Genomic DNA, 24,259 nt, shown 5'->3' on the forward strand with positions numbered 1-24,259 from the left:
TGCTAAGTTGACAGTGGTTTTAAAGGTAAGAGTCTTTAAGAAACCAAGGAAAAAAGGCAAGGTGAAAGAAGATGAGACAAGATAAAAAGGTCAGGAAAATAACATTTTTAATGTAATTAACTACTGAAAGTGTTCCTGAAAGCACTGGTTTACCTTTACCTAAGAGTCAACTGAAATGGAAAATCTGACTATATGTGACGTTGTTAAACCATTTCATTAGCAACACTTGTTTGATTTAATCCAAGAACCAAATATTGCTATATAGAGGTCAAAACTTAAAGTTAGTGAAGACTTATCCAATTCAGAATTAAATAAAAAGGCCAAAGGCCCAGAGAATGTTTATGCTGCTGTTCTTTTTCCCCCCCAGTGATCTAAATTTAACTAACTGAAATTATATTCTAAGTATCAGATATTTATGCCAGGCTCTTACGTGGCAGCTAATTTGCATACTGAAATTACTTGAGACTTGTTTTAGTGAGAAGCCCATTGGGTGCAGAAATAATTGCTGGGGAAGAATCAAAAGCAAGAGAACATGATGGTCTTTGCCCTGAAGCAGCTTACCATGTAAGCAGGAGAAACAGATATTAAGAAAGCGGGGGCTGGGGGGGTGGGGGGTGGGGGGTGGGGGGAGGGAAGAAGTAAAGCAATATTTGAGTTCAGATTCATTTACAGCCTTTTGGCACAGCCTGCTAGTTGGCCATTGAAATCTGAGCTTTCCTTCTTCAGAAATGGTTGTCCCTGGGACTACATTTCCCAGCTCCCTTTGCATCTATGTGAGACTATGTGACTAGTTGGCCATGTGACCTCATTCTGGCCAATGGAATGTGGGCAGAAAAGATGTGGACCACTTTTAGGCCTGGACCTTATGCCTTACCCTCCTTCTTCTATGGGCTGATATAACTTTTTTTTTTTTTAATTGTACTGTCTTTTCCCAGTTTTGAAGCCCTGAATAAGAGGCTGGTCAGTCAGTTTCCCTTCTTAAACAGCCAATTAAGTCCACATCCCAAACCACTTCATTGTTGGGCCCTAACACTCTGGGGCCACGAAACATATACCCTAATTGCCCCAGAGCCAGGTACCAGACAACTAGGGATAACCCCTATGCCCAGAGCCCTGCCCCCAAATTATTCAACTTAGCCAATCCACAGGAAGACCATGAAACCTAGCTAACCCCACCCGGCTTGCCATAAATCAGCTGCCCCCTAGAGCCCCAGCCTGCTGTTACTCTGTTCCTGGGTACAATCCCCTGTGTGGCCCTGCCTAGCAACCTTCTCTTGTTCAGAGCTCTAAGAATCAAAGAATTTTGCCTTTCATTTATCCAAGTGTCATTGTGTTGGGTCTCACCATCTTTAAATCTTATAAAACAGCTGAAATGGCAGTGATCACAGATTCTTGGAAACTATGTTGATGATGACAAAGTTGCCTTCTGTCTGGTCCTGAATGTCTTCCTCTAACTCTCCCATCCCTGCCCCACCGTCAGTGCCCTGCACTGTCCTAAGAGAAAGGAACTTCTCTTATGTTGTTACTTGTTTTGGCTTATCGGTTATGTCAGTCTAGCCTACTATAATTATTATAGGAAAACAACCAACCCATTGCTAGGGATATAGTATGAAATGAGGAAGCCTCCAGAGAAAGACAAGGGAAGCCAGTATCTCAATAATCTCTATGAGGAGGGGAGCTCAGCGTTGATCTTTTACAAAATGGCAAACTAGTTTTGCAGTTAGTCCTTACTGGACATCCCTCCACTCCTGTCCAAGGAAATGCTTCAGTCAAAAGATGCCTTATGTAGATAGATCTCCATTATCTCTAGTTTCAAAAAATATACCATCAGTGCACAGTATTCTCAAAGTTAACTTCATGTCCTTAGGCCCCAGGTTCATTCCGACCTTTTCCTCTTCTATGTTTATCTTTTTCCCCTCCTATCTTTTCCTTTGCCTTGCAAATTAATTTCTAACTATCTAAGCATTACATAATAGTATTCTCAACAAAATTATATACAAATAAATGAATAATGAAAGTAAAATATAAATTATAGAAATAAAACTATTCTTTGATTAATCCTCCCCAACAATTCCATTTGCTCTCACCAACCCAGATGCAACCCCACTGTCTTCTGTGCATGGTTTCAGGCATTTTTCCTTTTTATTCACATTAGTTGATAGAAAATCTATGGTATTGTTTTTCCATAAATCATGTCTTACTGTCCATTCTGTCCCACAATTTGCTTCTTTCACCCAACAATGTTTTGGAGAGCTCTCCATGGTCCTACATGGAGATCTAGTTTATACCTAATGACTACATACTGTTCCTTAGTGTGACTGTACCACAATTCATTTAGTCATTCCATTATTCAGGGTGTCTCCAATTTTCCACCATTACATAAATATCTTCAGTGAACATCCTGGGACATGCTTGCCTGAGTACTTACTCAGTGCTGGGTGCTCTTCAGGTGCTTTCCAGGAGATCCCATTTAAGCCTCTCAGCAGTTGTATGAGGTAGGTACTGACATCATCTTTGCTTAGTGGGTGAAGTGTTTGAGGTGAACTTGCCAGGGCTTCTTTAGGGGTAATAATGAGTGGTGTGTTTGCAGGGCAGTTTACCCTCCTCTAAGTGTAGCATGTGTTAAGGACACCAAAGGCTTTGTTTTAATCAGATACAGTAAGACATGTAGATATGGAAATGACAGTCAGGAAAGAGGTGTTTTTCTTTATACTCACAATTCCCTAGAAGCAGGAGGCATGGCAAATCATGCAGGGCCACTTGGGGAAGCACCAGAACCGGTCAGGGGGCAGAGGGAGTGAGGGGTGCAGTGGGGAATGTGTGGTTTTCATGGGAAGGAATGGGTGAGGTGGGTAAACAAGTTTATAATAGGCTAGTTTGAATAATTTCAGTGGGCTCTGAGGCATAGGGGCTGTCCGTAGTTGTCTGGTACCTGGCGCTGGGGTGATTATGGCAGGGGAATAGTGACTCTAAGTGTGAGAGACCATAAAGGAGGTAGTGGGGTGTGTGGGCTCTAGTTTACTATCTCTAGGAATTGCTTAGCCCTGGGAAGGGCAGTCTCTCCAGGGTCAACAATGCCCCAGGTGTCAAAGCATCAGAATACAGAAAATAAAAGACATGGTTAATACATAGCAATTTGCACTCCTACCAGCAGAATATGGGAATTCCCTTCTCCCTGCATCATCACCAAACACTTGATGTTATCAGACTTATATTTGTAGTCCATCTGATAGGGGAAAACAGTGTCTGTTGTTTTCATTGGCATGTTCTCATTAATTAGTGATGTTGAGTACCTTTCATGTATCTTTGGTCCAATGGTGAATAGTCCATTCCTGGCTAGTGTCTCCAGTTTATTTCCACTCCTCCACAGTCTTCTCTCTTTTTCTTCAGACACAAACCAAACGTCCCTCCATGACTTTCCAAGCCTTTCTCAGTATGGCACAGGTGCTTTTTGGAATTTTTACTTCTTGGCGTTTCCCAACTTGTCTTCTAAATTCTACACTTGGTCTCTTTCCCCACCACCTCCTTCCTGGTCTTTACACAAGCTGCTCCCTCTGCCTGGAAACTCACTGCACCTTCTCTTCCTTTTCTTCCCTTTATACACACACACGTGCGTGCGTGCACACACACACACACACACACACACACTTCTACTCATACAACATATGAAGTCACCCCCAGGATCCTTTTCCAGCACACTCCATCCTATCTGCTTTACAATCTTAGCACTTAGCCCATGACCCTGTAATTGCAGATTTACTTTTCTACTCTCTCCATAGGTTATAAACTGGTTGAAGACAAAGATTGGGTCTTTTATATTTTTGTATCCTCCACACCTAGTACAATGACTGAAACATGTCAAGTACCTGAGAATACACCTTGAATGGAGGAAGAATGGGTGAGAGGTGACTGAATGAGCACTTTTTAAAATTTAAGTATAGTTGATTTACAATGTCTCAGGTGTACAGCAAAGTGATTCAGCTATACATATACACATATATATATTCTTTTTCAGATTATTTCCCATTATAGATTATTACAAGATATGGAATATAGTTCCCTGTGCTATACAGTAGGTCCTTGTTGTTTATCTATTTTACATATAGTAGTGTGTATCTGAAAATTCCAAAATCCTATTTTGTCCCTCCCACCTTTGGTTATCATAAGTTTGTTTTCTATGTCTGTGAGCCTATTTCTGTTTTGTAAATAAGTTCATTTGTATCATTTTTTTAGATTCCACATATAAGCGATATCATATATTTGTTTTTCTCTGACTGACTTCACTTAATATGATAATCTCTAGTTGGACCTATGGCAGGGGGACAGTGCTGGCATGGTACCAGCATGGTACCAGCATGTTGCTGCAAATGGCATTATTTCATTCTTTTTTATGGCTGTGTAATATTCCACCGTATATATATATATATATATATACACACACACATATATATATATATATACACATATATATATATACATATATATATGTGTGTATATATATATATGTGTATATATATATATGTATATATACGACACATCTTCTTTATCCATTCATTTGTGGATCGACATTTAGGTTGCTTCCATGTCTTGCCTATTGTAAATAGTGCTGCTATGAACGTTGGGGTACATGTATCCTTTTGGAATTAGAGTTGTTGTCTTTTCCAGATATATGCCCAGGAGTGGGATTGCTGGATCATATAGTAACTCTATTTCCAAATGAGCACTTTTATCCTGTTCCACACTCCAGCCTTGGAAGTGTGTCTCCTCACTGAGTGTGTTATCCATCCAGGGCAGAGGTGGTGGGTGGATCATATGCTTTGACAATTCTAGATCTGTACTCAAACCCAGCATCTAGTGCAATGCTAACCTATGTTCTAGCATGTTCTGAGCTCATTAAATGGGTTGTGGTTGATTCTATGTTTTCCTGGATGCGCAGGATTGAGGAAACCCAGAGAGAAGAGAGAAGAATATCAACTGACTTCAGTCTGGTTTTCAATGCCAGGGCAAGATTGGTGGGGAAGGTCTCCTTTCCTTCTGCTATTAATCAGTTAATTCAGAAAATAATTCTTGATTGCTCTACTGTGTTCCAGGCTCTATGTTTAGCAATAGGTGGAACAAGTAGAGAAACACTTGCTCCCAGAGAACTCACAATCTACTCAGAGGCACAGTACCAGTCTGCTAAGTGCAAGCACGTTGGGATGAATGAAAAGGTGTGGACTGTGGGAGGTGCTTCGTGGAGATAATGTTTAGACGCTGAGGGTTGATAGGACTGTGAAGCAGTGTGCCTTCAAAGCTGGCATTCTGGGGTTCAGGGGTGCAGGAGCTGAGAGGTGCTCAAGAGGAAGGATGAAAGGGCCACAGAGCGCAGAGTGGTAGAGTGTGGTTGATGCCATGCTGGACATAAATTCTTTCAGACACTTCCTGTTCAAGTGCCATCGTGTCCTTTCTCTGCTCACAAACCTCCAATGGCTTCTCTTCTCACCCTGAGTAAAAACCAGATCCCTGCCAATGCCTCTAAGGTCCACCTCAGTAGGAGACCTCTCTGACCTCAGCCCCCCTAGTTGTCTGCATCACTTACTCACTCCAGCCTCATTGACATCCTTCCTGTTTCCTGTACACAACAGGCATGCTCCTGCCTCAGGGACATTGCATCTGTTCTCCCTTTGCCTGGAAATGCTTTTCTCTTAGAAAACTGCATAGCTCTCTCCTTCAGGTTTTTACTTAAATGTTACCTTCCCAGTAAGGGCTTCCCTGCCTACTTTATCAAAAATTTAAGCCTTGATCTTTGCACAGCACATGTGATAGACTGCCAGTTTCCCCTGACCCCTTCAGTCCACTCTCTTCTTGCTTCTGGTCACCTGGTTGCCCCATAAAGACTACATTTCCCAGCTTCCCTTGCAGCTAGATATGGTCATGTGACTAGGTTCTCACTAATGATAGGTGAGAGAGCTAATTTTTGTGTAACTTCTGCCTCCCTTGCCTGAAAGGAAATTGTTTGCCTTAGATTCCCTTTTCTTATCACTTTCCCTCAGACTGGACCCCAGACAGATCAGTGACCCAGCTTCTGTCCCACACATGAAGACAGTATCTTAGAGGATGGCAGAATAATGAGGTAGAAGGAATCTGGGTCCCTGAATGACCCTATGGAGCAGAGATGCCCCATCCACCTAGAATAGTAAGACATTCACATAAGGGAGAGATAAACTTCTATTTAAATTACTGAATATTTGGATCACTTGGTTATAACGACTCTGCCTATGCTCTAACCTTCACATCTCCTCTATAAATTCCCTGATTCATTATTCTGCCTAGTACTTCACACCATCTAACACTCCCAATGTTTTCTTCTTTTGTTTATCATGTATTCCTTAAGTAGACTGTGAGTTCTTCCAGGGCAGGGGGTTTAGCATCTTTGCTCACTACTGCATCTCCAGCACCCAGTACAGTGCCCAGTTCATAGTAGGTGCTCAATGAATATATTTGGAATGAAATGTTATTGTCCACTGAAAATGAAATCAAAGGCTATGCCATGAAGACAGAGCTTCAGTAAGTTTTGAAAAAGAATCCTAGGGCAAGGTGGGGGGCAGTAAGAGGATGGGAGAGGGGAGGGGAAATGAGTGAAAACAGTGAGGAATGTCATTCATGGAGGGTTGAGAGAAGCATGGAGTCCGAGGAGGGGTGGAGTTTTTAATCAGGTCAGAGAAGCCCCTCAGCTCTCCTGTGTTTGGGAGGGAGACTCTGGAGGCTTTGCTTCAGCATGTCTCCCCACTGGTATTGGTTTTGGCATTGACTTCTATATGAAAGAGGAAGAAAGATTAAGTTTTTGCCCATTTAGCAGGAAGTAAGTCATGCTCTCTCCTGCATTCCATCTACCCTTATTCTCGTCCTCTTGAGAAAAATCTACATCCTATATTCAGGATAACTTACCTAGAATCCTTGAGGTGGAAGGTGTTCATAGCAATAGCTGTGATGTATTGGGAAAACCATTAGGATGGAACTGAACTGCTTTAGATTTAATCTGATGCCTCCACTGGCTGGGTGGTCGTGAGTAAATGGATTGAACTCCTTTGTCTTTAGCATCCTCGCCTGTAAAATGAGTGTAACACTGGACACTGAATTGTGTCCCCCCCCCCCCCCCAACCTCCAGTACCTCAGAATGTGACTGTATTTCAAGACGGGGCCTTTAAAGAGGGAATAAAGTTAAAATGGGCTTGTTAGAGTGGTCTCTAATCCGATATAACTGGTGTCCTTATAAAAAAGATTAGGACACACACACACACACACACACAGAGGGAGACACCAGACACTTGCACACGCAGAGGGATGACCATGTGAGCACACAGCAAGATGGTGGCCATCTGCAAGCCAAGGAGAGCAGCCTTAGAAGAAACCAAACCTGCTGATACCTTAATCTCGGACTTTTGGCCTCCAGAACTGTGAGAAAATAAATCTTTGTGGTTTTATGACACCTAGTGTGTGATATTTTGTTATGACAGCCCTAGAAACTAATACATGAGATAATGTGGAAAGCTAACAGAATGGTGTGCTGTACCTGCCCTCCAAATGCTTGTCTTCTGACGTTGCATTAATAGAAGCAAATTATTTAACATACAGGATGTGCCAGTCCTGCCGTGTGCTGGTCGGAACCCACGGAGTGAGTGTGGAATCCCCTTCTGGAAACGAACTCTGCTTGCTGGGGGGTGGGTGGCCATTGGGAAACTGGGTCCCATCCAGAGAAAGGCTACAAGGCTGGTGAGGAGTCTAGGCACTGCCACACTGTGCGAAGTAGCTAAGTTTAACCCGGAGAAAGGAAGAGTTAAGGGGACGTAAAGCCATCTCCAAATGAGTAAAGCTCTGTCTTAAGGAAGAGGAATCCCATTTAGCTGTGTGGGCCCAGATGGGAGAGCCGGAACCAGTGTGTAAAAGTTTCAGGGAGGTACGTTTCAGTTCAGTACAAAGAGGGCTTTTCTAAGAGAGCTGAGGGCAAACATTACAGGCTTCCTCAAGTATTCCATGAGGCTGCATGACCACTTAGCAGAAATGTCGGGGTGGGGGGTACTCAAGCACAGGTCCTGTGTTTGCACCAGATAAACTTGGATGTTTCTTTCAATTCTTTTATTCTCTGTACGACTGGATTGTATTTATCAGCTGGAGAACAGGTCTCAATAGTGCTTAGACATATCTCTTACGATTGTAAAGACATACACATGGTCAACAAATGTTTTTGAGTTTGTTGATTTGACGGCTTATTAGAAAGCTTTAGAAAATTTACTGAGAAAAACAATTACATAAATATTCAAACTCTAGAGGTCAGTCATAGGACCTTGGAAGCGTGGGTACCCAACTAAGATTCTGGAGCCCCAAAGCACAAGCTTTAGCAGAAACGAACTTGTGCTAGTGAAAAATCTTGAACTTATTCTATGCAAAGCTGCCATCTCAGTTTTACAAAGCAAAAATAAATAAAGAGAAAAAATGCTGAGTTACATTTATCTACTAAAAGTTAATCTATCCTGACAGAATTTGTTAAAATTACTCCCAGTAAGAGTCGACACAGTAAAAGCTGTAATTTCCTGACTACCATCAGTATGTGAGATTTGGGGACAGCCGATGGAAGCAGAAGATGATTTGGTGGCGGCATCCGAAACGTGGTTTTCATATCCACAAATTGCTACAGAATAATGGGGTGCCGCTGGTTCTAAAGTGCCGCCTGCCTGCAACACCTCATTAGCTCACACCCCTTAACTACCGTGGCTGGGACGTAGGCCCTCGGAGCCAGGCAGGCCGAGGAAGGCCAGCCTTGCGCAGGGCCAGCGGGCGGCCAGAACCAGTGGGGAGTGAGTTGCACCCTTCTGCGGGCTGGGCTCGGGCACCAAAAGCCACAGAGAGACAACACCGACGAGGCAAACTCTCTCCACCGGGGGCTGGGAGGGCAAACACCCTCGACCCCCTTGGGTTCCGATCCACGACCCCAGAAGCCCCCCACCCCACCGCCGCCCCCTCCTCCGTACTCAACCTTCTGCAGCTGCACCGAGGACCCTCCCTCTCCCCGCAAGGAGAGCGCGCGCCGGGCGGACGTTCGGAGGGGCCAGCGCATCTCCCAGACAGGCTAAGAGTCCTCCCGCATAACGCCTGTGGCTCGCAAAAGGGCAAATATCAAGGGAGCGGGGGAGGGGGAAGAGTGTCATTCGGGCTCTGAGGGGACACGCAGAGCCTTGGTGGGACGTGGTGAGGTGCGGAGAGCTAAACGCAGGAAAGGAAGACTTTGGCAATTGGCCGTCCCCCCCCCCCGCCCACGTGAACCCCGTCGGTGGTGAGGGTCTTGGGGTGGGGACCGGCCGCCCTGTGCACTCTTGTCCCACGGGTTGGAGCCGCCACCGCGGCAGCAGCCTAAAGCGGAGCCCTCTCCCGCGCCGTGCCGCGCTCTGGGGGCACCGGAGGACGCGCGGAGGCCGCGGCGGCCACCCGGGCTCGCGCGCAGCGCATGCGGAGACCGCCGTCCTGCGCCAGGAAAGGGGCGACCCGGCCCTAGGCCTGTGCCGACACGTGCAGGCGCGCGGGCTTCCGATTGGTTGCGGCGGCGGAGGGTCCCTTCCCCCTCCCCGCGCTCGCGGGGCCCCTTCCCCAGCCGCGGCGCTGGCTGGGTCTGCGGAGGCGTGTGCCCGCCTCGTGCGTGTCCGGGCTGCGCGCCTCCGCCCCGCCCCCTCCCTCTCTCCGCGCCGCCGCCGCGCGCTCGGGAGCTCAGGTAGCGGGCGCGCGGGTGCCTTCTCGGGGGACTGTGGCCGGACTGTCGTCCTCCCGCCCCCCCGCAACTCCCGCACGCGTCCGCTCCCGGAGCCTGGGGAGGGAGAGCGCGGGCGCGGGGAGCTGGAGCCGGGCGCCGCCGCCGCCGCCGCCGCCCCCTCCCCCTCCCTTTCTCCACGACGCCGCCGCGCGCTCGGGAGCTCAGGTAGCGGGCGCGCGGGTACCTCCTCGGGGGCGCGCGACCGGACTGTCGTCCTTCCCCCCGCAACTCCCTTACGCGTCCGCTCCGGAGCCTGGGGAGGGAGAGCGCAGGCGCGGGGAGCTGGAGCCGGGCGCCGCCGCCGCCGCCGCCGCCGCCGCCGCCGCCCCCTCCCCCTCCCTTTCTCCGCGACGCCGCCGCGCGCTCGGGAGCTCAGGTAGCGGGCGCGCGGGTACCTCCTCGGGGGCGCGCGACCGGACTGTCGTCCTTCCCCCCGCAACTCCCTCACGCGTCCGCTCCGGAGCCTGGGGAGGGAGAGCGCAGGCGCGGGGAGCTGGAGCCGGGCGCCGCCGGCGCCGCCGGCGCCGCCGCTGCCGCCGCCGCCGCCGAGGCTTAACGTCTCGCTCGCTCGCGCAGCGGCGGCAGCAGAGGTCGCGCACAGATGCGGGTTAGACTGGCGGGGGGAGGAGGCGGAGGAGGGAAGGAAGCTGCATGCATGAGACCCACAGGTAAGACCGAGAGCCCCGGAAGGGGCTTTCCATTCCGGGGAGGCGCTCGCAGGCCGAGGAGGGGGAGTTGGTGCCTGGCTCTGCTCCCCGAGGGAGGAATTTTTTGACAGCGCAGAGAAATCTCACTGGGGACTGGGCAGTAGGACCCATCCCGATCCTGGGGAAAACCAGAGAAGTAGCTGGGGGGATCCGGTGCCACCTCGTGAGATTCCTAAGAGTGAAATGTATAGGCCCGGGGAAAAGTGTTTTTTCAGCCCCGAGAGGCTGGAAGGCTTTAGACTTTCCTGTCGTGGTCACAGCCGCTGAATCCGGGGGACCGGCGCTAACCCCTGCCCTCCCTCCCCTCCTCCATCGCTCCCGCACGCGCAGCATCCCGCGGCGGCTGTTACTCAGTGTAGCCCGCGCTGGGGAGAAGCGGGGGGAGCTCGCCGTGGGAAAGGGGGCGGGGGCCGCGCGGGGGAGGAATGGGGAAGGAGCAGGGGAAGCCGGGGGTCCCGGTCCCAGGGCGGAGGAGGGGGAGCGTGGCCCCCGGCGCCCCGGCAGCCTGGGGTATCATCGTGTTCGCTCCTGGTTGCAGACTCTTGCAAGCCGGATGCCCTCTGTGGATGAAAGATGTATCGTGGAATGAACCCGAGCCATGGAGATGGATTTCTAGAGCAGCAGCAGCCTCAGTCCCCCCAGAGACTCTTGGCCGTGATCCTGTGGTTTCAGCTGGCGCTGTGCTTCGGCCCTGCACAGCTCACGGGCGGTGAGTGACCCCGCCGTGGCGGGGAGGGCCTGGGACGGCAGGGAAGGGGCGCCTGGCTGTCAGGATAGCCTTGCCACTCCGCCCCCCCTACACCCCAGACTTCTGGGGTACCCGAGAATCCGAGGAGCCCCTGTGTCCCAGCCTGAGACCACCCTTCCTCAAAACCCCTGGAGTTCCCAGAAAATTCCTCTGTGGAGCCTGTATAGATTCACACGCCCACATTCTGTCTGGAGCTTCCCACCAGCCGCCCATCCTGGCTTCTCTGAAGGAAAGACAATAAGCCTGGCCCATTATTCTCACTTTGGTCAAGAGAGAGAGAGAGAGAGAAAGAAAGAAAGTGGTGTATTTGTGGCGAACGTGTGTTTGTGGACCTTTGACCCTGGTCTGTGCCCTCAGCAGGCAGAGGTCAGTTTTCAGCTTCTGGATTTAGGCCAGAGTTGCAAGAACCACCTTTGTGAATGTGAAGGGTCTGGAAATGTGACCAGACTGGCTGCAGGACAGCTTTATTTGAAAGTTAACTTTCTCTTTGCCTTGGGAGGTGGTGTGTTCAGGCATGCCCGTGCATGTTGGCGGTGGGGAGGGGATGCAGAGGTGTTCCTTCAGATGTGTTTCTGGAGAACTGCTTGGCTTATCCAGGTCTGAGGTACAGGGGGAATAAAGTCGAGTGCTTTTCTGTGAAGTGGAAGTTAGCTGAAATCAAATTCAGAGCCTCAGTCCTCAGGGGCGGCTGATCTCTGATGCATTCGGTTCTGGGGGGGGGGAGGGCTGTCTTTTGGTTGTGGTGGAGGAAGATGGATGGCATTCCTGTCTGGATTTCAGAGCCTGAGGGTCTTTCTGCCACCACTGCCCTTTGCTGTCCATTCCAGACTTCCTGTGAGAGCTTGCTGATGTGGGCATATAAAGAGGACAGAATCATGTTTCTGGAGCTGAAAAACTGTTAATCTACAAATAAATTATAATTGGTGGAAAAGCAGGTATTGATTGATACAAGTAAACCATTTTAGTGTTTTAAAATATTGCCGTTTTAGAGAATTCAAAGGTGAAGATGGAAATAATGGGTGAAAAATTAGTAGAGGTGGGGAGGGCACTACCAAGTTGGGCTTTAACACAGAGGAATCAATAACCCAGGTGTTGCACTTAGAGGTCTGAGAGATGCCAGGAGTCTAAACGAGCTTCCTGTGATGTGCATATTTATCGGAATTAGTGCGAAAACACTCACTTTGGGTGGGGGACCCGGTTTTGGTTTTTCAACAAGGGGTAACTTTTTTGGTGCTCCCTTTTTTTACAGAAATGTCTCTGAGGCAGGTGTCCTCTTCATCGAGGACAAGGTCAAGTGGGATGCCAGGCCAGCACCTGTGTGGCCTGCCAGGGCTCTGGTCACAGCCTCTGTCCGCCCGTGAGCTTTAGCTCCACTTGGAGGGTGAGTGGGACCAGGTGGGCAGGACAGCCTCGAGCAGGGCCTGGTCATCACCTCCCCTCTTCTCTTTTCTTGCCTCCAGCTCTAGCTGTCATTTCCTTAAACCAGGTGCACGTGATTCTCCATCCTCTCTGTTCCTTTCTCCAGTGTAGATGACAGTTTAGTCTGGGTTCATCTGTGTGTGTCTTGACTGTTGTTATTGGAAGTGTGAGGTCTGAGCACAGCCTGGACTTGGTTGGCCCTTGGTTCTGCCATTTGTGTTTACAGAGCATCCCCCCACTCAAGGATCTCAGAGCTCAGTACACAGCACAGCCCCCTCAGTCTCACATTAGTCACTCGTGCGGTTGTACAACACGTCTTTCGCTCCCCTCTTCCGAGAGGCAAAGATATCAACAAAAAGATCCAGGGCCTTAAAGGAGGCGGGACGAGGGTCGCCTATCACCTCTCCCTTCTTAGTTCCCACAGGCCGCAGAAAGGCTGGCCATCAGCTTTGTGTCATCTGGAACTCCCTCAGGCTGAGTGTGATTTCTGGAAGATGATTTATCATTTCAGAATTCTTCCATGAATAAACAATTTGGGTGGAAAAGGGTGGTGGAGGTTGCTCTATGGAGTTCACTGTACAGAGATTTCTTTCTTCGGAAAGAAATCCACGTGGAGGCTACAGGATGGTTTCATTAAAGCAAATTCCTTTTAATTCTAGACCAGTGCTTCTAAAATTTTAATGTACTTACGAATCACTTGGGATCTTGCAAAACGGCAGATTCTGGTTCAGCTGGTCTGGGGTGAGCCTGAGAGTCTTCGTTCCCAACAAGCTCACAAGCGATGCAGTTGCTACTGGTCCCAGGACCACACTTTGATTAGCAATGCTTTCGACGACGAATTCCTTAGAACAAGTTGGTTCTGACTCCAGACTTTCTACCATCTCTCCCAAATACCCAAATACAAATGGCCTGTGAAGAGGCAGAAGTCTCACCCAAGTGTCTAATCTTTAGGTGACACACAGAACTGAAACTCAGCCCTCAGAGAGTGCTCTTTTTTTTTTTTTTTTCCAACCATGAAAAGGTGCCTATTTAATAGACACTGTTCTGAAATGTGGATTTTCATTTTTGATTGCTTTCAATGGAAAAGGAACATGACAATAGCAAGATATAATAGTCCCAGCTAGGAGGAAAAACTAGAAGGGCATGTGCCCAATACAAGAGTTACAGAAAAAGCCTGAATGTGAAAGGGAAAAATTGAGAAAATGATCAGATGAAGAAAAGGGGGGAAAAGAACTCTGTCAAAAACGAAATGCTTTCTCCTAGAAAGCCAGAGGTTCCATTCAATTCTCGGAGCCCTAAGGGAGCTTTAATGAGCCTGAGTTGGCCTGAGGTGACTTTTGGATGGCTCTTTCCCGGTTGCCGTTTATATCTTAGGACAGAGGGCCCACATTTGGGGCCACTAAAACCATGTACCGTGAGAGGAGTAACATCAGGTTTATAGGGAGACACAGGGCCTCGCTGTTGCCAGAATCTGCACGCAGCACAGCTTCGGCTGCTTCTCTCTTGTTCCCTCGCAGTATGTGTTCCCTGAGATGGTTTTTGGGTATTTGAGGGCTGCCCGGAGTGGTCCACCCAGGCTCAGAGGAAGAGAGCTAAGAGTTTGCTTTATATTTAGGTCCTTGAAGGCGAACTCATTAGTACAACCTTATAATATCAGGAACACCGGCCACGCTCTGCTACTTGACAGCTTTGGGGCTTTGGGCATTGGAAGCCTCAGTTTTCTCATCCATAAAATGAGGATGGTGCTGCCTAACTTCCGGGGTTGCTGTGAGGGATGGGAGTCGTGAACACACTCAGTAAATGTAGACAGTAGTGAGCAGGGAGCTAACCAATCAGGAAGGAGCTAACCTTCCCGGCCTTTGTTTTATTCATTCAGTAAAACCTGTGACAAGCACTGCTGTATATAATGTTCTTTTTCCCTCGAAGAACCCTTCCTCCCTCTCTATTTTTTTGCCCAGTGAACACATTTCTCTTTCAGACCCAACTTAAAATGCCATCATCTCTCTCATATTTCATTTCCCCCCTGCACTAGGTATAACTCTTTGTCCTAGTGTCATCTCATCCACTAGAGCATAAGCCCATTGAAGGCAAGAACCTTGACTTTATTTATTTTCATGTCCCAGGCACCCAACACAGCATCTGACACACGGAAGATGCTCAGCTAATGCTGACTGACAGCAAGAAAAAACATTCCCAAATTGCTGCCACACCGTTTAGAAAATAATTACCATGGGTGGTTACAAAAGGACTGCAAGAGTGTCATGGCGATTGAGGCCACTTCCACTTGGGGGAGGCCTGGGAGGTTGGAGGAGAACTCAGGAAAGGTTCTGGAGAAGAGGTGGCACTTAGGATGAGATCTGAGGGAGGGAGTGGTTGGAGCATCTCAGGGGAGAGGCACCTTGTGCAGAGGTGTGGAGGTGGTGACGTCATTGAACTGTTCAGGGAGATAGAACAGTCTGGATCATCTAGAACATGGTAGGCCTGCAGGGAACCAGGAGGTAAGGAGGAGGAATAGATTGGGACCCAATTGTAAGCCCCGGTGAGGATTCTGAGTGTCGCACAGCAGGCAGTGGGAATCACTGAAGGGTTTAGAGCAGGAACGTAATATCATCTGAGCTATGCTCCGTTTCCTTTCTCTGCTTCCAAGTCTCTGACCCAGGGCACTCCCCGTTGGGCTGCCCTGTCTGCACATCAGAGGTGTGGCACTGGTACCGCTGGCTTAGGCTCCTGGAGCTCTTGTTTGGGCCATGTGGCCGTAGCATTGAGCTGTGTGCCAGCAGGCAGGAACAAATGCTGTCTGCCCAGCTCACTGATTTGGAGGTGCCAGTCTCTTGGAGTTTGAGAAAGATTTCTTACGTGGTAGAGCGTAAGCTTCTCCTGCAGTGTTATGTCTAAAAGCCACAGTTTCAACCTGTACTTAATTCCGTCTGTAAACAAAAGTCCCAGCGCCTGAAATTATAAAGCATGTTTCTTCAACAAAAGGCCACTCTAATATAAACAGCATGGAAATGCTTTTGATTTATCCCCGAGGTGAAATCGGAAAGCTTTGGGAGACAGGAGAAGGATTTCATACCACAAGTAGCGAATCTCTCATCTCAGAGGCCTGAAGTGGCAAGTTGGAGAGAGAGTCAGTGGTTCTTTAATTCCTGAGAGTAACGAAGAGTGTAGGTGAAGATTGCTCTGCAGTAAATATTGATTAGATACGTGAAGAAAAGCACCCATGTGACACTTTTCCTGGTGTCAGAGGCATATTTCAAAAGCTTCCAAAAGGCCACGGAGACTTGCCCTTAGCTGGGAAGCTCTGGTACAGCTTGAGAGCCCTGCGTTCTTTATAGGGGTGATAGATCAAGTTCAGTCTCTGCTGTTAAATAGCTACGTGGCTTTGGGCAAGTTGTGTAACTTCTCCTGAGCTCAATTCCTTCCACATCACTAACATTCTTTAATTCTGTGATTATAGGAATTTGATGGGTTCTGAACAATGTGGGTAAAAGGCAGCTCTGTTTTTTCCATCTATGCATCCATCTTTTGAGAGTGTCTGTTGCATGCCCTGGGGATATGAAGATAAGGGAATGTAGTCCTTGATCCTTAGGAAACTGACAAGTAAGGGCTGGTTTCTTCTCGAAAGTTTGAATGCAGAAGGTTGCATCAAACTGTTTTCTTCATGTACATTTTTAATTCAATTGAAAATTTAGTGTTATTTATTGATACTGAAGAGGAAGGTGATTTTTCCAGACTTCTTCTTTTATCCTTGTCTTATTTTGCAAGCTCATTTGGTGTTTGATAATTGAAACAACCACACTTAGTAACAATATGTCTAAAGAGGTCATTGGGATCATTGTCTCTGAATTGAGGGAAAGAAAGGGGCGGAAAAATAGGTTTTCTAATTTGTTTATAAACACAGTTGCATTTCGCCAAAACCAACCACAGCACTTAGGACAGATGCATCCGGTGTATATTCTCGTGGATCAGATACAACATTTTGTTGATTTATTGGTCCATTCTCACAAGAACAAACTGTCAACTGTTGCTAACCATGGAAGATTGGAAAAAGATGGGACAAGTTTTATTTATTTTATTTTATTTTTGGGGGGGGGGACAAGTTTTAAATTGGCCAGCACCTGAGTGATTGATAAAAATTTGTCAATTGTTGTAACAATACTAATGGCAAACCTTTAGACAGTGCTTCCTCTGTGCCAATGCTCTTCTCCACATTTACATATATTAACTCATTTAATCCTCATGACAGCTCTACGAAGTAGGAAATATTATTGCTCAGGGTCACCCCGATAGTAAGGCATGGTGACCCATATTATCGTTTTAATTGTCAACTTTCTCCATAGGCATGGCAATGCTAATCTCTAAATGCATTTGTTTGCTTTTTGTATTTCAACCCAAATATTTCTCTTTAAGCCACAGTTATCAAATATTTTGGAACTGTGGCCTGCCCCACCTTGGAATAAGAGAACTCTTTTTTTCAATTAAAGTATAGTTGATATACAATGTTACATTCGTTTCAGGTGTATAACATAGTGATTTGATAGTTTTTAAGATTATACTTCATTTAAGTTTATTATAAAATGTTGGCTATATTCCCTGTGCTGTACATTGTATCCTTGTATCTTATTTATTTTATTTTATTTTTAAATTATTTATTTATTTATTTTATTATTTATTTTTGGCTGCGTCAGGTCTTAGTTGCGACATGCGGGATCTTTGTTGAGGCATGCGGGATCTTTCCTTGCGGCGCGCGGGCTTCTCTCTAGTTGCGGTGCCCAGGCTCCAGGGCACGTGGGCTCTGTAGTTTGCAGCACACAGGCTCTCTAGTTGAGATACGCGAGCTCAGTAGTTGTGGTGCAAGGGTCTAGTTGCCCCGAGGCGTGTGGGATCATAGTTCCCTGACCAGGGACACAGGGTCAAACCTGTGTCCCCTGCCTTGTAAGGGGGATTCTTTACCACTGGACCACCAGGGAAGTCCCTCTTATTTATTTTATACACAGTAGTTTGTACCTCTTAATCCCCTTCCCCTATTGTGCCCCTCCCCTCACTGGTAACCACTTGTTTGTTCTCTGTATCTGTGTCTGTTTCTGTTTTGTTATACTCATTTGTTTTAATTTTTAAATTCCACATATAAGTGAAAACATGCAGTGTTTGTCTCTCTCTGTCTGACTTACTTCACTAAGCACAATATCCTCTAGGCTTATCCATGTTGTTCCAAATGGCAAAATTTCATTCTTTTTTATGGCTGAGTAATAGTCCGTTGTATGTGTATACCACATCTTCTTTATCCATTCATCTGTTGACGGACATTAAGGTTGCTTCCATATCTTGGCTATTGTAAATAGTGCTGCTATAAACATGGGGGAGCATGTATCTTTTCAAATTAGTGTTTTCATTTTCTTTGGATATATGCCCAGGAGTGGAATAGCTGGATCATATGGTAATTCTATTTTTAATTTTTTGAGGAACCTCTGTGCTGTTTCCCATGGTGGCTACACCAGTCTACATTCCCACCAACAGTGTGCAAGGGTTCCCTTTTCTCTACATCTTCACCAACGCTTATTATTTGTTGGCTTTTTAAAAAAAAATGTTTATTGGATTATAGTTGATTAAAAATGTTGTATTAATTTCTGCTGTACAGCAAAGTGAATCAGTTATGCATATACACATATCCACTCTTTTTTAGATTCTTTTCCCATGTAGGTCATTACAGAGTTATTGAGAAGAGTTCTCTGTGCTATACTATTAATATATTAATATTTGTTATCTTTGTTATTTATTTATTTATTTATTTTTGGCTGTGTTGGGTCTTCGTTCTGTGCATGGGCTTCCTCTAGTTGTGGCTAGTGGGGGCCACTCTTCATCGCGGTGTGCGGGCCTCTCTTGTTGCGGAGCACAGGCTCCAGGCACGCAGGCTCAGTAGCTGTGGCTCACGGGCCCAGTTGCTCCGCGGCATGTGGGATCCTCCCAGACCAGGGCCCGAACCCGTGTCCCCTGCATTGGCAGGCAGATTCTCAACCACTGCGCCACAAGGGAAGCCCCAATATTTGTTATCTTTTTGATGATAGCCATTCTGACAGGTGTACGGTGATTTTTCATTGTGGTTTTGATTTGCATCTCCAGGGGCACTCTTGTGTTGTGACTCAGAAGCAGAAAATATATAAGCAAATCAACAACAGCAACAGAATCTCTCAACTCGAGAAAAAGTGAGGGCCACAGTGCCTAAATCTTGAGCTCCAAATGGAGAAAGGGAAGGGGCTAGAAACTCATGAACCTATCAGGATGTGTTTTATTTCAATTCCAGTCTCTTTGTGACTGTCTGAGGAAGGGGGTCAGAATGAATGAGATATGCTCTGAGTCTTACATGTCCTGAGGAGCAAAGGGTGTGAAAACAAATGGCTGGTCTCTGGGGCCTTCCGTTAGTGACTGTCAGACCATCACCATCCCCTCCTGTTTATTGTCCCCAATGAGATAGCCTTAGTGACTGTCAGGCCATCACCATCCCCTCCTGTTTATCGTTCCCAATGAGATAACCTTCCCTGGAGGGGTCCTTTTCCATGCCATGTTGTCAAGCACTAATAATAACTTTAGCTAATATGTGCTTAGAGTGTTATGGTTTGCAAGGTGTTTTTACATGTATCACCACCTTTAATTTTCTTAACAACCCAGTGAAATGAAGAGATTTTGATTTTTCTCTCTCTCTCTCTTTTTTTTTTTTTTTTTAATTTGAAGAAACATTCTCTGGGAGGTTGATCTCCTAAGGTCCCACAAATAGACAAAGACGGATAAGCAGCCAGGCCTATGGGTCGAGACTCTTTTTTCTTTGTTGTTCGGGGCCAGCCTTTAAACCTGTCTTTTCAGTTATACGATGTAGATGATAATCTAATTAGTACATATCAAAAGATAAAAAGAAAAATTATAGCTGAGGATCATGAAGGTGACGAAAAGTTCCTTCAACAGCTTTGAAGTAAGAATAAGGTTTGATATTTGATGAGATCTGAGCTCTGTTTACTGTCCAGGAAGATGTTTATGTTTGATGGTATGAGCTGAAGACACCAAGTTTTAAGGAAGAATTTGGCCCAGTATTTCTTCTTTAAGAAAAAGATTGCTCTACTATTCTAAGACAGAAGAAATTATCCACTCAGGAAGAAAAACAAATAGAAATAATTAAGTGAGTTGCTCACAAACTGGAATTGAAAGTGCATTGTAAAATAGCTTCTTAATTGAGAGTATTGTAATTGCTTTATTAATCTGAAACAAGGTAAACTGGGAACATCAGAGAAGTAAAACAAAATAATTCTTGACATTGTCTGGCGATGCCAGTAAACTTGGGAGCACTGTGGTGGGTGAGCCTGCATTAATTCACCGTGGGGTAAAGCCACAGGCAGCCCCAGGAGGGCAGGGGGCTATGGGTGTACACAAGTGTGAGCACATCCAGTGAATGCCTGGTCTCCAGGAATGGATTTTTATCCTTAGAGGTGAGAGGACTTGCAGAGCCCAGTAAGATTGGTTAATAATCATTTCATCATTATCCCAATAAACTGACCTTTTCAAGAGAGAGGATGAGTAAGGTTTTCTGGAAATGACAGTTCGACCTGGTTATCTCCTGTTTCTGTTTGAAATTGGTGACTTTTATGTCCTGGAATTACCAGTGAGGGAGCAGAGCCGAACAAGGAGGGTCACTCGTGTTCAAGACGCCTTTTTTCTCCGAGTAACAAAATACAGAAAAGACCTTATTTCTTTGGTTTGATTGCATTTATAAAAGGTATATGTGATTGAATTGGGTGAAGCAGCAAGAGAGAGGTTCTTTTAAGAAAGAAAGAAAATCCATTCTTATCGTGGATTCTTTAAAACCTGGATGTTGTACAACATTGTGGCTCATCTAACTGGTTTCCAAATTCAGAGTCTCTGTATGTAGAAGAATCCTTTAACACTTAAAGTCAGAAGATTCTGATTCTCTCCAGGCAGAGATAACAGGATCTACTTGTTTTGTAGAGACTTGATAGGTTTAGAGGCGTAATCCTGGGAGAGGCTCTCAATTGTTCTATTACACTGCCTCTGTTAACTGACTCTGAGTCTCAATGTCAGAATCTAAACCCAAGGATGCATTTTCAGGAGTACTTTGGAGTACTTTGGAGTCAGTTTTCCTTGCTATTGTCACCATCTGGCTAAGTGATGGTAACCTATTTGCTGCCTCAGTTTCATTATTTGTGAAATACTTGGACCATCTGGCTCCCATGATTGTTGTGAGAATCAAATGCATGACTAGGGGGAAGTATCGTAACTATCTGAGGTGTCAACGTCATCACTAACAAACTGATGATGAATAATGAATGTTTGCTACATTCACCATGCTGGGGTTAGCCTACCAAGGGTTTCATTTGTTTTGAAGGAATATAGTGTAACAAATACATAATAACACCCGATGGCACAGGCTGAGACAGGTGTGTGGTATTGAAATCACTAGGAGGTCACCGGGCCCTGGCCCCGGTAGAGAACTCACTGTCATAATTCCTATAGCAGGTCCTATAGTGGAGATGTATCTTGGAGACTCTGGGGAAGGAGGAGGAGCAGGGGGAGGCTTACCAAAGAAGAGGACACTTGAGCTAAGTCTTGAACAATAAAATAATTTTCCAGGCAGAGAAAGTGTTGGTTGAGAGGTGCTTTTTTTTTTTCCCCTCCAGGAGAGAGGATACAGATACTAAGATTGAAAAGAATCTGTACCAAAGACAAGGACTAGCCCAGGGCAGCCTTAGTAAAGGGCAGATAGATTGAGAAGACACAAGGGAGGGGGCCGGACAGGCAGGTTGGGGCTACATGCCCAGCTAATTATGATGTGTAGGAATTTGAACACTGAGGTCAACTGGTGACCTACAGAATATGTCTTCGGGGACATGACGTGATTGGATCTTTGCTTTAGGGAAGAATTTTTTAGCAATGTGAAGATGGAGGAGAGATAGAGAGATCTTTGCTCATGAAGGGTTTACTGTGACTTGGTGGAGGATCCAGTGGGGAGCAAAACAGCTGTGACCTCAGGGAACTTGTATTCCAGCACGGGCCAGTTAGAAGAATCTTGCGTTGGCCCAGGAGGGACATGATGAGGGCTTTAACTACAGAGAAATAAATGCATGTAACATAGGTGAAGAAGGAGGAGGAACTGGGGCCAGACAGCTGGCTGGATGTGGGGACGGAGGAAGAGCCGTTAGCAGAGCCCCAGCAGCAGTCATTTGGAGGGAAGCTAATGAGCTCAGTTTGGACTAGGAGACTTGCATTGCCTGCAGGGCACCCATTTGGGACACCTGATGGACGGGCACCATCTGTCCATCAGGCAGTGGAAAACTCGGTTAGGTGCTCAGGAGAGAGATTAGAGCTGGAGACTCAGATTTATGCATCAGAATCCCCTGGTGGTCCAGTGGTTAGGACTCCACGCTTCCATTGCAGGGGCCACGGGTTGGATCCCTGGTCGGAGAACTAAGATCCCATATGCTGCGTGGTGTGGCCAAAAAAAAAGTGGCAGGAGCTGCAGGAGGGGCATGACTTTGCCAGGAGGAGAGTGTAGAAGAGGGTTTGAGGAGGAAGCCCAGGAAACATCCACATTCAAATGTCAAGAGGAGAAGCCAGTAAGGAGGGTGAGGAGTTGTGCTGCTAATCAGTATTGGTGGTGATAATAACAAAACAGTGACAACGACAGTAGAACTTGATTCTGACTGTTGATGGCCCATTCTGTTTGGGGGCAGGAGGTTTAATCTTATGTTATTATCAGGATGATGTTTAAGTACTTTGAATTCGGGATGCCTACACCCACCGGACAGAAAGGAAAGCAGGGCAGGAGGGAGGAAGGCTCTGTTTGGGAGGATGGAGGGTCTGCACAGAGATGTTTGATGCTTGACTGCAGAAGTGTCGCAGTCTTTTCCAGCCTTCACAGGGAGGACGGAGCTAACCCGAGAACTAGAGCTGGACACGGTCACTAGGTGGTGTTTGTGTGTTCCCCCTCCTGGGGATGTTGAGCAGAGGGGATGGTGTGCGTGAGTGCAGTGAGGGTTGCCTGGGGGACCTCCTCCCCGCAGTTGCCCCTTCCTCCGAACTCCTGGGGGGCTGGGATATTTTACGAGCTCCGTGCTTCAGCTGCACGTCCTTCTTACACAAATCCTTTGGCAGCCCTGTTCTCCGGTCCTTCAAAGATTCAGTCCTCTCAGGCTGTCAGTTAATCTTCAAAGGTGCGATTGTCAGAGAGAGAGCCCTCTGTCACCCCCACCCCCTGTGACCAGCTCTGTCACCTCTGAAGCAAGTCACTTAACCTCTCCATGCTTTGGTTTCTTCATCTATAAATCAGGGGCAACAAGGCTCGGTCCTTTACACTCCGCAGGGGGCCGGATGTGCAGGTATGGAAGAGGCAGGGTCAGAAGACAAGGGGTTTTCTAAATACAAGACAGAGTTAGGCTTGCCGGTCTGGAAGGAGACTTCTCCACTGTGCCTAGGGCCATTTTTGCCTTTTGCTTTCCTAAATCCAAAAGGAAGATGCCCTGCACAGCACGGAAACACCTCCCCACGTGCGGGTCCTGACCCCCTGAAAGCTCATTTTATGCAGACACGATGTCAAGGCAGCTGGAGGAGCTCTTTTGCTGCAAAGGGGAATGTGCCAATCTGTGCTCCAGCCCTGCTGCCGGCGCCTTCAGTGAATGGTCGCGTCTGGAGATTGAGAAGGTCCTTGTACCGCGGAGAGGAACTTCTCAATAGCTGTTGGCCCAAGCCCAGTCAGCCCCTTTTGTGTGCTCACAGATGCCCCAGGAAAAAGCAATTCAACATGTGAGGCAGGCAGGGGATGGATTAAAGGTGCTTCAGAGGTCCAGGAGCGAGGCGGGGGCTCCGCGTGTCCCTCTCCGCCTCCTCCTCCTCCTGCGTGGTATTTCTCTGCTGGAAGCATCCCGGCACGCTGGGCCAGCAGCTCCGGGCTCAGGTAGGACAGTAGCATGAATTGGGAGCCGCGTCTGGATCCAGAGACTCACTAAGTGCTTGATCTACGTCGAACTCCAGCTGCATACTGGCTCTAATCCTCCAGACTCTCTTTATAGCTTTGCGGATGGGATGCTGCTTTTGGGTGTCTGTGGGCTGGAGACCTTGGGACTCCTAGTCCTTAGCGGGAATGCCTGGAAATCCCGTTTGCGATCCATCCTCAGAGCCCTTCGGGGAAAAGCCTGTTAGCCGCCAAGGGCGCCTTGCTGCAGCAGCCTCTCGGGTCCCCAGCTGTCCTCAACCCTGGAATGCTGGGTCTCATTTTGGGGAAGGAGCCCTTTAAAGGACAGCCCAATCAGCGGGCTTTGAATTAATAGAAGAGGGTCCTGCATGGTTTAATGAGGTAGCAGGGCATTTATCGCCTGAGAGCGGCTTTGCTGAAAATCTGCCTTGTAGTTTTCATTTACATGGTAATGAGCCCAGAGCTTTTGCCCTTTGTCACCTCCAGATGAAGGAAGACCCAGTTCTTTGGGGACTCCCCAAACACAGAGGATCTAAAACTGGGAGTGAACCTGCCCTGTCTCTGTGAGGATCGCCTTTGCGCCCTGGGCAGAGAACCGCAGCCACGCTCAAGGGCAGATTCCTGAGAGTCTG

General features: G+C 47.2%; 2 protein-coding genes across 2 annotated transcripts in view; one reads left to right on the plus strand and one right to left on the minus strand.

The window, feature by feature from the left end:
• The window catches only part of LOC130708097 (coiled-coil domain-containing protein 185-like), a 30,963-nt gene extending 21,965 nt beyond the window's left edge, over window positions 1-8,998 (minus strand). The window contains exons 1-2 of the transcript XR_009008123.1: window positions 7,553-8,998; window positions 6,928-7,086 (exon numbers count right to left, since the gene is read on the minus strand). The gene's annotated coding sequence lies outside the window, so the exon portion shown is untranslated. The remainder of the gene's footprint in view (window positions 1-6,927; window positions 7,087-7,552) is intronic.
• A 704-nt stretch (window positions 8,999-9,702) lies between these two features.
• LOC130708096 (uncharacterized) overlaps window positions 9,703-24,259 on the plus strand; it is a 312,771-nt gene continuing 298,214 nt past the window's right edge. Inside the window, 2 exon segments of the mRNA XM_057545243.1 lie at window positions 9,703-10,157; window positions 11,027-11,197. Coding sequence (XP_057401226.1) covers window positions 11,055-11,197 — 143 coding nt within the window. The 5' untranslated portion in view covers window positions 9,703-10,157; window positions 11,027-11,054.

This window comes from Balaenoptera acutorostrata, chromosome 1 (assembly GCF_949987535.1).
Source record: "Balaenoptera acutorostrata chromosome 1, mBalAcu1.1, whole genome shotgun sequence".
Taxonomy (NCBI): domain Eukaryota; kingdom Metazoa; phylum Chordata; class Mammalia; order Artiodactyla; family Balaenopteridae; genus Balaenoptera; species Balaenoptera acutorostrata.